The sequence below is a fragment of the Silene latifolia genome, chromosome 8, assembly GCF_048544455.1.
Source record: "Silene latifolia isolate original U9 population chromosome 8, ASM4854445v1, whole genome shotgun sequence".
Taxonomy (NCBI): Eukaryota; Viridiplantae; Streptophyta; class Magnoliopsida; order Caryophyllales; family Caryophyllaceae; genus Silene; species Silene latifolia.
The window spans coordinates 103,482,304-103,496,075 of NC_133533.1; the positions used below are offsets into that span (position 1 = coordinate 103,482,304).

Genomic DNA, 13,772 nt, shown 5'->3' on the forward strand with positions numbered 1-13,772 from the left:
TGCACGTGTTCCTTTCCAGCCAGATATTATACCAGATAGCCATATGAGCCATCCTGCAAAGTTTCTGTTGCATTGTTGTTCTTCTCTGATTTCAATCAACACTAAGTTCTCAAATTATATCATTTCATGATTTGTTATGTTCAAAATCAATTAAAATTGTTCAAATTTATGTGAATAGTATTTTATGTAATTTGTAATTTTTTATGTATAAAGTGTATGTGATATTTATGTATCAAATATATAGGGTCCAAACTAACTTATTCAAATGTTTTGATTGTGTCTTGCATGTGCTATGTATCAAACATATCTGTAAGAAATTTTCACCTTTTATTTTTTGAAACAACTATATATAATGATTTTTAAGAGTTAACCTATAAATAAAATAGGTTGAACTTTCTCAAATATTTTTTTTTTAGGTTTAACTTCAAAGTATTTAAAATATAACATATAAAATATCTAACTAAAAGTAATATTTAGTTAGTCATAATCAATATTTTATACTTGACGTATACTTACTTGAAGATATTAAAGAAATTTGTAAAGTGCTTTTTAATTTTTCATGTCGTTTATAATACTATATTACTTAATAATTATTATTTTTGATTTGATTATTCAGATGCAATCGCGATCACTGTGTACATACATACTCGTACACATACTCGTTATTACACTATATAAACCTACCAAAATCTCGATCATATGTATTCAATTTATCGCAGTATAATATTTTTCATTCACACACTATAAAAACATATCTCTTAGTAGTTTTCTTTAAGTTCTGTTTTTAATAAATACATCCAAATATATTTTTCTTAATGAATTTAATGGTAAGTTTTACAACTTTCTCAAAAAAAAAAATTTACGTCAATTTAAAACATTCTGAGACGCTCACTTTAATCATCTCTACATATCAAAATATTTCAATAAATGCAATGAAAATTATACTCATATGAAAGCATTTTTCCGCAATGAACGTATTTATTTACATATTAGAATTTTTATCAAAAAATTTTTATATAAATTTAAAATCAAATCACCATAATTTTTATATGTAATTTTATAATACATTTATTAAACTATAATTAATATTTTACTGAGATTTATGTAGCATTTATTATGTTTATATTTAATGTTCAGCTGTGATTAATACTTGTATTTAATGCTGAGTTGACACGTGGCGCATCCACAACGCTTCAACCCAGTTATATATATATATACTAGGCAGTATCCCGCGCTTCGCGCGGCCTGTTTTAATATTTTATGATTATAATTGAAGAAAAATTATACTCCGTATAATTCATATATGACCTTCAATAATTTCTCTTATAAATACTTTTTTCTCAAATTTAATATTTTTAGTTTTAACTTCAATGTTTTAAAATAAAATACAAAAGAGTTTTAATTAAAACTGATAAGTGATAATTAATTATGCATGATCAACTTTTTATAAATAAATTTGTGATTGGTGAAATATCATATTAATCAAAATAAAATTTATTCGAATAATACAACAATCAACAATATAAGTTCTCAAGTTATATCATTTCACGATACTTATGTCTCAAATCAATTAATATTTATTCAAAATGATGTGAACATAATTTTATGTAATTTTTATTTTTTTTATGTATAACATTTGACATTTATTTATCAAACATATAAAGTTCAAACTCAACTTATTCAAATGTTTTGATTGTGTCTTGCATGTGATATGTGTGAAACATATCTATGAGAAATTTTCACCTTTTGTTTTTTTAAACAATTATATATAATGATGTTTAAGAGTTTATTACATGTAAATATAATAGGTTGAACTTTTTCAAATATTATTTTTTGATGTTTAACTTCAAAGTATTTAAAAGATAACATATAAAATATTTAACTAAAAATAATACGGAGTATTTGGTTAGTCATAATCAATATTTTATATTTGACTTATACATATTCAATTAAAGATATTAAATAAAAATGTAACGTGTTTTCTACTTTTTCATGTCATTTATAATACTATATATATTACTTAATAATCATTACTTTTGTTTTGATTATTCAAATGCACTCGTGATACACGCGTACACATAGTCGTTATCACACTATTGAAACCTATCAAAATCTCATATGCATTCAGTTTGTCTAATATAATTTTTTTCATTCCCAAACTATAAAAATGTATCTCTTAGTAGTTTTTTTAAAGTTGTGTTTTTAATATATATAAAATGACTCTTCCAAATATATTTTTCTTAATGGATTTAATAGTCTAAATTTTATAACTTTCTCAAAATATTTTTTTATGTAAATGTAAAACATTGTGAGACACTCACTTTAATCATTTCTACATATCAAAATAAATATTTCAATAAATATAATGAAAATTATACTCAATTGAAAGCATTTTTCGCAATGAACGTAATTATTTATATTTTAAAATATCTATCAAAATAGTTTTTTAATAAATTTAGAATCAAATCACCGTAATTATTTAATGTAATTTTATAATAAAATTTATTAAACTATAATTAATATTTTGCTGAAATTTATACAACATTTATTATGTATGCATTTAATGTTATGTTGTAATTAATACTTATATTTATGGCTGGGTTGACACGTGGCGCATCCACAGCGCTTCAACCCAGTTTTATATATATATATATATATATATATATATATATAGTGAAGTTCAAATGAGTTCACCTAAATATTTGAGTCCCTAAGTCCTAATCTAAGCCATTGATCTTCTAAGATTGATGGTTGAGATTTGAAACTTTTAAGCAATTTCTAAATTGAAACTTTAATGTTTTAAAAGTGAAACTTTAATCTGTGAATGTAACTTTAATTCTTTACATTTGTAACTTTAATTTTTTAAAATCATTTTATATACATTTTGTATATAAAATTTTAAATTTTTGTATTTTTGAATATAACTTTAATGTTCTACGACTGAAACTTTAATGCAAAAAAATGTAACTTTAATTTTTTTAGCCCATTTTTTAATATAAAAATTTTATTTTATGAAATAAAGTAATTGTGACTTGTATTTACTTAATTTTTGTATTTTTGAATATAACTTTAATGTTCTACGACTGAAACTTTAATGCAAAAAAATGTAACTTTATTTTTTTTAGCCCATTTTTTAATAAAAAATTTTGATTTTATGAAATCATGTAACTGAGACTTGTATTTATTTAATTTAACTAATTTTTGACGGTAACTTTAATAGTATACGAGTGAAACTTTAATGTTTTAAAGTGAAACTTTAATGACTAATATTTATTTAATTTCATAAATTTATAATTGTAACTTTAATCTTATACGAGTAAAACTTTAATGCTAAAAATTGAAACTTTATTTTTTTTGGCCATTTGTAATTTTAATGGATTAACTTTAGTCCTTGTTCATAAAATGTTATTGTTTTAGGAATGAAACTTTAACCCTTGACGGTGAAATTTTATACTAAATAGGATGATTTTGGATATAATAATTTGAATTTACATAAGTTTAGTCCTTATTCATGTCATTTCAGTCCATATCGTTAAACACCCCGCCGTTAACAACCACCGCCTTTGTCACCCCAACTGTCACACCACCAGCCACACGACCCACCACCAACAAACACCGCCACAGTCCCACCACCAACAGCCGACAACAGCCACCACTTAAAATATAGAAAAAAAAGAGAAGTAAGAGATACGGCAGAAAAACCTCGCCACCACAACCTTTATAAAACACCACCGCAATCATGCCAATAACAACAAACACCAACTACTGCCCTCACCACCAACATTTAAAAAAAATTCAGAACTGAACAAATTTCACCAATAAGAAAAAGAAGGGCGGAAAAGTGGGATTTCAGAGAAGGAAGAGAGGAAAACGCGAAGACGGAGAAAACGACTGGTGGTGCGCGGCTTTTGGAGGTGGCGACAGAGGGCTGCAAGAGGGAGAGCGACAACAACCAGTGGAGGGCGAGAGAAGGAGAGGAAGCAGGCGGCGGTGGTGTGTGGGATGGTGGCGACAAGGCAGATCTGGTGTGGAGGGAGTTTTCGTGGTGGTGTTGAATTGGCGGGTGGAGGGAGTGTGGAGTGGACGGACTTAGAAGAGTACTGGTGGCCGAGGGAGGCTGAATAGAGGCGGGAGAAGAGAAAGGCAGAGGGCGGCGGGAGGAGAGGCGGCGGTTGTGGCGGCGTCGGGTTGAGTGCAATAGTAGGAAGAGGAGAGAAGAGAGATTTAGAGAGAGAAGTGAGAGCGAGGGAGGCAAGTGAGTGAATGAATAGAATTAGGGTTTGTTGTGTTATATATAGGTCATTTATTTTCAGAATTAATCTTAGCCATTGATTTTGTTATAATCTAATGGCTAAGATTAGGACTCATGGACTCACCTAAGGGAGGTGGACTCATTTGATCCTAATTCTATATATATATATATATATATATATATATATATATATATATATATATATATATATATATAGCGATTCTTATAAGGCCCTTACATCCATTGAGTCCCTAAGTCCTTATAAGGGCCTTTGGATGGAAGGGATGGAGGGATGAGATTACATCTCAATGGATGGCCATAAATCTCCCTCCCTAACCTCCCTTCCTAATCCATGTACAACTCCATCCTAATTTTTATAACTCCATCCTCCTTCTAATTCTCCCTTTTCACTTCCTCATAATTCACCCTCTCACTTCTCTCTCATTCACTCATTCTCTCTCATTTCCCTCTCATTCTCACAAAACAAAAAACAACCAAATCAACAAAAAAAACCCAAAAAATACCCACTCCCTCTTCCACACCTCCGGCTGACCACCACCCAACCCGGCCACCACCTTCCTTCCTCTCCTCTTTATCACCCACCACAACAACCACCGTCATTCCTACTACCGTCCACCATCCCACCTCCGCACCAAACCACCGTCACCAATGCCACTTTCGCCCTCCGTGTAGCCGCCTGCCGCGCACGCCACCTCCGACACCACCCACAAACCACGAAACCACCGACCTACCCAGAAAATGACGGCCTGTCCGCCACCAAACCCGACCCCACAACCGGCCTACCCAGAAAACGACCCCTCAAATTCCGCCGATACCTCTGCTACAATGAAAAAATATCTGTTTTGTGTTTGTGTTGGTTAATTTGGTAATTTGGTTTTTATGCTATACGATCCGTTTTATGGTTTTCGTCCTCCCTTTCTTTTTCTTTTTTCAGATTTCATGGTTTTTTGGTTTTCATTGTCTGGTAAACAATGAAACTTTAGTCCTTTCGTCGTTTTCATTGTCTGGTAAACAATGAAAGTTTGGTTTTTTTTTTTATTATTTTTTTTTCAGATCTACTTGTTGGTTTAATTATTAATTCTTATATTTTACGTGTTCGTTGAATCGTCTCACATGTAGTATTGTTTAATTATTAATTGTTGGTTTTACGGTGTAGGACGTAGGTAGTGTCATGGCTCATTCCTTTTTTCTCGTTTGTTTTTTTGTCATTTTTTCAGATTCATTTTTTTTGTTATTGTCATGGCTCATTCATACTATTAACCTCTAAAGTTATAAATTGTATAAATTGGAGTTATACGTCTTGTCTATTAAAGTTATACACTGCGTGCATTAGAGTTATACACACGATATTTAAATTTGGTTTTTTTTTTTATTGTTATTTGGTTTATTTCAGATTTCGGGTTGGGTTGGGTTTTTGGTTTTTGGTTTTATTATTGTTATTTGGTTTTTTGTTTTTGTTATTATGAGTTTTTTTGGTTTTTGTTATTATTTTTTTTTTCCAGATTTAATATTTTTTGATTAATTACGATTTTTCATATTTATTTGGTTTTTATAAAAGTTATACTATTTACGACTAAAGTTATACACTTAAAACATTAAAGTTATACACTGGGTGCATTAAAGTTATACATCTTGTCTATTAAAGTTGTACACTGCGTGCATTAAAGTTATACAATTTTGGACTAAAGTTATACAATTTTGGACTGAAGTTGTACTCTTATGGAATAAAGTTATACAATTTTGGACTAAAATTACACAAATTTGGACTGAAGTTATACAAATAAGGACTAAAGTTATACAAATAAGGACTAGAGTTATACAATTTTGGACTAAAGTTATACAAATTTGGACTACAATTATACAAAAAATGATTGAAGTTATACAAATGAGGACAAAAGTTATTCAAATAAGGACTAAAGTTATACAAAAATGGACTAAAGTTATACAAAAAAGGACTGAAGTTATACAAAAATAGACCAAAGTTATACAAAAAAAGACTAAAGTTATACAAAAATTGGACTAAAGTCATACAACAATGGACTAAAGTTATACAAAAATGAACCAAAGTTATACAAAAATGAACCAAAGTTATACAAAAAATTGGACTAAAGTTATACAAAAATGAACCAAAGTTATACAAAAATGAACCAAAGTTATACAAAAATAGACCAGAGTTATACAAAAATGCACCAAAGTTATACAAAAAATGGACTAAAGTTATACAAAAAATTGGACTAAAGTTATACAAAAATTGGACTAAAGTTATACAAAAATGAACCAAAGTTATACAAAAATGAACCAAAGTTATACAAAAATTGACTAAAGTTAGTCCATATTTGTATAACTTTATTCCATATTTGTACAACTTTAGTCCATTTTTGTATAACTTTGGTTCATTTTTGTATAACTTTGGTTCATTTTTGTATAACTTTGGTTCATTTTTGTATAACTTTAGTCCAATTTTTGTATAACTTTAGTCCATTTCTGTATAACTTTGGTTCATTTTTGTATAACTTTGGTTCATTTTTGTATAACTTTCGTCCTTATTTGTATAACTTTAGCCCATATTTGTATAACTTTAATCCATATTTGTATAACTTTAGTCCATTTTTGTATAACTTTGGTTCATTTTTGTATAACTTTGGTTCATTTTTGTATACCTTTAGTCCAATTTTTGTATAACTTTAGTCTTTTTTGTATAACTTTGGTCTATTTTTGTATAACTTTGGTTCATTTTTATATAACTTTAGTCCATTTTTGTCTTAGATGAAAAAAAAGTATCTCACAAAAAAAAAACGAGATTTAAAACACGAAATCTTAAAAAAACGTATAACAAGAAGAGATTTAAGAAAATGAATAAAAAATTAGAACTAACAAAATAAAAGACAACTAAAATAAAATTAAAGACAAAAAAAATAATGAATGGAAAAAACAACTCAAAACATACAAATTAACACAAAACAAAAAAAAAAAAAACGAGTTGAAAAAAAAAAAAAAAAAAGTCAGCGGCGGTGGGGTGGCGGTGGCGGGTTGGTGGGTGGTTAGTTGGTGTCGGGTGGGGTGGTGGTGGGTGGTGGTGAATGAGGAACAGAGGAATGAATGATTTATTTGAGTTTTTTGATTTATTTGGATTTTTTGGGTTTTTTATTTATTTGGATTTTTGGGTTTTTTTTATTTATTTGGGTTTTTTTTTAGAGTTTGAGATAAGAGAGAAATGAAATGTGTAAGATGAAAGAGAAATGGATGAGTGGAAAAGAAATATATAGTAAATTAGTGATTAATTAGAGTGGATTAGTGAAGGAGGAGAGAGATGATGAGATTAGCTTATAAACACACTTTTTTGGGGTTGATCTCATCCCTCCATCCAATGGCTCATAATAGAACTTATGGACTTAATATATCTAAGGACCTTAGTTGATCTCTTCTCTCTCTCTCTCTCTCTCTCTCTCTCTCTCTCTATATATATATATATATAGGGGCGGGTTCAGGTACGAACTAGCTTATCGTACGAACCGTACGAACCATCTAAAAAGGAAAGTTCAAGCGCGGTAATAAACCTCACCCTCACCTAAAAACTCATCCCAACAAAAAAAAAAAAATTGATCGAAGAAACGCGATCTCCATTGCTGCAAATCATCCTACTTTCCGCCATTATTGTTCCTGTCCCATGCGAATCTAAGAGGTAAGCTTTTACTCAGATTAGGGTTTACAAAATTTAAATCGTAAATTAGGGTTTGAACAAATTGAAATTCTTAAAATTAGGGTTTACCAATTTTAATCGTATTTTGAGATTTTGATGGTAATTTAGTTTGCGTTTTGATACTATTTTTAGGATGGTTATAATTTCATCATCTTCTACTGATTCAGGTATGAATTATTGTTGTAAATACATTTTTGGGAACTATTTTTTCAATTAAATTTGGGATCCATTTCTGAAATTGCTTAAGGTGTTGTAGGTGATAACGGAAAAGAGGATGAATCAATGACAGAAGAAGTTATAGGTACACATTACTGTTTTTTCTTATTGCGGAATGTCAGATACATGTATCTACTAAACTGAAGTAGTGTATCTAGGATCACAAAGATGTGTACCTCTGTATAATTTTTCTAGCTGTGGATAATTTTTCTGACTGTTTTTGTATTTTTTTTGAGTGGTTTAATGAGGGTCACAAGATATATCTCTAACAGAATAAAATTCTTAGCCAAAGATACATCTCTGGTCATTAGATACATCATTCAGCCTATTTTGAAAAAAAAATGTATCCGGCTAGCTAAAAAAAAGTGTATCCGGCTAGCTAAAATAGTGTACCTAATGTGGCTTGGGTGGGAAAATTTGTGCTCCGTATGTGATAAATACTCGATCGATTATGATTTTGTGCACCGTAGAGAGAGCGTCTTTCAAAAAATTAAGCTAGTATAGCATTTGAAAATTTTTGGATGAATGTTTAGCAGTTTGAAAATCGAAAACTTCTTTCTCTCTGCACAAATTGTTGATGTATAGTGACATATGAATTATTGTATCTAATTTGAATGAGATGTGTACTGTGCGGATAGTATACCGCTACTAATGTCCATGCCTCGGATATCTTTGGTTGTACTTCCCTTGACAGATGCAACAGTACGCAAAAATGTAGCGAAAGCATGTATCTAATATCATAGTAATGTGTACCTATGGACTATATTTTTCTGATTTTGGCACTTTGGAACATAATGCGTTTTCCCTCTGTGTGTCATTTCTGTGCGATAAAGTATAGTTGCTTCTAATGTTGATGCTCTAATGAACAATGATATACCTCCTATGATTCCATTGACTAATGCACCAGGTAAAAAAATTGCGGTTTGTTCATTGACAAGGTTTGATTTAACTAATATAATGTACTTGCCTTAAAAATAACAACCTTTTGGTTAAATTGTCTTGTAGAAACCCCACAAGTGGTTCGAAAACACAATTTTTGGATTCCCAAGTCTGTCGGAAGATCTAAAACCAATCAACGGTATGATGTTTTCAAATTAGGAAGATGGAATAGATTTTTACAACAAATACACAAAAGTTTGTGGGTTTATTCCAAGGTTAGATTCAACAAAATTGGTTAATGGGATTGTTACACACAAGCGCTGTGTGTGTAATAAAGAAGGCAAAAGTAGGAACAAGGGGACTAAAAGAAAGAGGACTGTTACGAGAACATGATGTGAAGCTAAGGTTAGTTTTAAGAGAATTGACACCGGTGAATACCAAATTTATGATTTTGTTGAGGTACACACACACGCAATGGTTACCCCAGCTACAATGGTTCATATGAAACCATCTAGGAATTTGAATCTCTTTCACAAGAAAATGATCATGGATAATTCAAGAGTAAATCATGGTCCAGTGGATTCCTTTAGAATGTTTAAGGAATATGTAAAAGGGTACAAAAATGTTGGGGCTTCTTTAGAAGATTTCAAAAACTTTTCAAGGGATGTTAAGAAATATATCAAGGAATATGATGCTGAAATGTTATTGGAAACTTTCATGCAAAAAAAGGCTATGTCTCCATCATTTTATTTCGACTTTGAGGTGGATGATGAAAAAAGACTAAATAAGGTTTTTTGGGCAGATCCAATCTCAATTAAAAACTATGCCCTTTTTGGGGAAGCCGTCTCTTTTGATGCTACTTATAACTTCAATGAGTATAAAATGGTGTTTTGTCCGTTCACTGGTGTGGACAACCATAAAAGATGTGTCACTTTTGCGGGTGGTTTGTTAAGAAAGGAAGATGGAGAATCATTTACCTGGTTATTTGAGAATTTTGTGAAGGCTATGGGTGATTGCTATCCTACTACAATTATAATCGACCAATGCAAAGGCATCAATCAATTTGTAAAAGATGTGTTTGGTGACAAAACACAACACCGATTATGCATGTGGCATATAATGAAAAAGTTGCCAGACGAAGTCGGGCCGACAATTTGCCAAAACACAAACTTTTTGAAGGAAATAAATTCTATTGTTTGGGATGGAGAGATTGATACACAAGAATTCGAATTGAGATGGAAATCAATCCTTTCTTCGTATGAGCTTTCTGATCATGAGTGGCTGAAGTCAATGTTTGACATACGTTCAAGTTGGATTCCTGCCTACTTCAGAGACATATATCTGGGTGGGATTATGCGCACAACATCAAGGTCAGAATCTGAAAATAGCTTCTTTGGAAATTTCACAAACCCGCACCTCACACTTGTTGAGTTTTGGATGCGTTTCCAATCGGCTATGGATGCGCAGCGTTGGAAATATGCTAAGGTGATCGCCGATGATAAGAACTCTTCTCCAAAATTATCAACACCTCTCCTTCTAGAAAAAAAACCTCTGAATTTTACACCACCACTGTTTTTTATCAATTTCAAGAAGAACTCCAAGCTGCGTGTTTTACTTGTGGTCTTTCACCGAGGACAACTGAAGACAACAATGAGCATATTTCAATAATGGACCGCGAGAAAGACAAGGTATACACAGTTGATTTAAGTGGTAATAAATTTTCTTGTTCATGTAAGATGTTTGAAAGGATTGGGTTACTTTGTAAGCATGTTCTGTGGGTGTTAAAAGATAGAGGGTTTGATGATATCCCTACGGAGTATCTATTAGACAGATGGGGGCAAATATGCAACTTGTCGTCCCATTTTTAATGTTGTTGGGACAACCCTCCTAGCTGATTGTATGTCAATAGAAAACCACCAAAGTAAGATAAGTGAATTGTGGTCGGAAGTATTTACTTCAGTTTCGCTTGTTGAAGATAATGAGGAACTTGGTGATGAGCTGCTTGAACTTCTTCGCGCTTTCAACGAGAAATTGATGATTTCAGTTAAGCGTGGGAAGTCAAAAAACAAAAAAGCTGAAATTGAGATGCTTATTGACTCGAAAATACCGTCTGAAGCTAGTGTTCTACCACCAGAAAAGTGTAAGAATAAGGGATCAGGAAGACGGATTACTTCAAACAAGGAAAAGGCAGTACAAGAAAATGCAAAGCCCTTGAGGAAATATCGTGCTTGCGGTGAAATGACTCATCATGATAGTAGGAATTGCCCAAGTCGAGCCACTCAAAAGTGAGTCCAGTTTGATTTCAGCTAGAAAAAGTTTAAGTTGTATTAAGTATTCTAAAAACTTTCTAGTATGTAAAGACTTCTAAGAAGTATGTTGTATTTGACTTTAAATAGTGCTCTTTCTAGTAAGTAAAGACTTCTAAGAAGTATGTTTAATTAACGCATCATGATAGTAGGAATTGCCCAAGTCGCGAAGTGTTATTTGGTTGTCTAATGTCTCACATTTACTGTTCAAACACTTTGCTTCTCTATTATTATACTAACTTTTATTGTGTACCCTCAAAAGTCGAGGTGTGACATACATAATTAAAAATAAAATATAAATACAAATTGAAGATTAAGTTCTTTATTTTAAAAAATTGATGAAACAATGGGAATAGTGAATTGGTGTAGTTTTTCTCGTATCTGAAACCGTCATTCACAGGACCCATCTGAAACCGTCATTCACTTGGAATTAAACGAAGAATGAGTTTCAATTCTTTTTGGATTAAACCGTCATTTACACATTTCTAGACATTTCATATGCCTTAATTATTTACCACACATTTACACATTTCTAGACATTTCTAGACATCGTGGCAAGTGCCACGAATGTGGTTATTTACAACGTTTCACACCAAACATTCATTCGTTCAACTCTATGCATTGCATCTGCCTTAATTATTTCTATATAAATTGGGTTTTACAATCTCTTTGTTTCAAAAAACTTCAAACTTAATCCATACTGAATTCCCTCTCAACCATTATGTCTTCTAATAATTCATCTGATGCATCTGATGCATCCTATGAATCTGATGCATCCTATGAATCTGATGTAGAATCCTTTGATTCAGTAGAAAGTTTCGGACGCCATTCCGAAATATCATACGTCAAACCTGTGATGTGTATTCTTTAAAATTTGCCAAGCACACGAGATGGGTTTGGAAAGGAAACTCTCTCATATGATCTTGACAGATTATTAGAAATTATTCGAGTCTTTGGATTAAATTTAGTTCAAGCTATCCACCCGCTATTACCGACAATGGGTCGTTCAAGGGACATGCAATGATTGAGTTTGGAGCGGGAGATGAGCGCAAATGCTTCCTTCAAGCTCGCAAACCGGAGCGCTTTTTCTAATAATGAAGCTTCGAGGTGGTGGTTTGAAAACGTTAAACCTCCGTCAGGACCATATTTATGGGTTGCTAATAGAGATGATTTGGGACTGGTCGCATATTTGTATGCAAAGGGGCCTTCCTTTGAGTTCGGGACAATTCCGCTTGCATGGGAAAACGACCCGGTGGATTGGGTTGAAAGTGATAATGATGTTTTCAGTGATATTCGTTTTGAAATCCGCAATTACTTTCCGGATTATTAATTTGTACTGTACTTTTTATTATGTTGGTTATATTTTATTAACTTCAAAGATCGGCTACAATCCACATTTTGAATAATAAGTAGATTAAATTGAGTCTTGTTCAGTTTAAAGAGATGGAGCAACAGCTTGGATTTGGTACGGCCAAGTCAGAATTTGGGTAAAATTGGATTGTAGAATTTCCGTTCGCTTTGTCGGGTGCCAATTGTTAATAGAATTAAGAACTTAGTATTATTATAAGTCCGAAACTATTGATGAATATGTAAGTTGTTTATTCATTTCTTATATCTTGATTTCTTGTATTATTATTATTCTTGGATTTCATAATAGTTATTGTTAATCAATGTTTTAAAACTGAGTTCCGAGTTTCTACTGTCAAGGTGCACATGAATATTAACCCATATGGCCTTATGTATCATCCATTTGTTGCAATATCGGTTCTATATAGCGAAGAGGTTTTAGCCTAGTGATTGAAACAGAGGTATCATGATTCATGACAACACATGGGTTCAAATCCCCCTCATATATTGCCGACGATTTGTGTTTTCAATATAGCGATCAGGAATTCAGGATGCATGCATATGCTTCCTTAACCGGTGCATACTTGGATTCGACAACTCTGTCTTAAATAAAATTGGTGAGCTTAAAATTACGTTCTGACTCTTTGAACCTAACAAATAAAAAAGACCTTAACAAACACAACGTTAAATGAGCGGAATCAAATCTGATCGACCTAAACCCGAAGCCAGTGACCCAAATATGATTTCACACGACCTAACACGAACCTGAAATGACCTCATCAATACATACTAGATAGGCAATTAATAGTACGTCCAAAATCGTTGACGAATCAATTTGTAATTATTGAAGAATATCTACATTTCGGATACTTCGGTTTCATTAGTTTTACAAGTAGAAACAACAATAAAAAAGTATAGTATGCCTAGTACTAAAAAGGAGGTGGTGGAGATTCATCAGCGGCGCGGACTAGATACTTTTATTTTGAAGTGTAATCGTCCAATGGCCTATACCGGGAACATTATGTGTATCCACAAAGCCGGGATGTGTATC

At 31.8% G+C, this 13,772-nt stretch overlaps 1 protein-coding gene across 1 annotated transcript; it reads left to right on the plus strand.

The window, feature by feature from the left end:
• Positions 1-9,542: 9,542 nt before the first annotated feature.
• On the plus strand, positions 9,543-10,736 carry LOC141595622 (protein FAR1-RELATED SEQUENCE 5-like). Its single transcript, XM_074415586.1, has one exon. It carries the CDS (start codon positions 9,543-9,545, stop codon positions 10,734-10,736), a length of 1,194 nt encoding a protein of 397 aa, XP_074271687.1.
• The last annotated feature ends 3,036 nt before the right edge of the window (positions 10,737-13,772 follow it).

Coding starts and splice junctions, on each gene's coding strand:
- LOC141595622 (XM_074415586.1), top strand. CDS start 9,543: ATGGTTACCCCAGCTACAATGGTTCATATGAAACCATCTAGGAATTTG.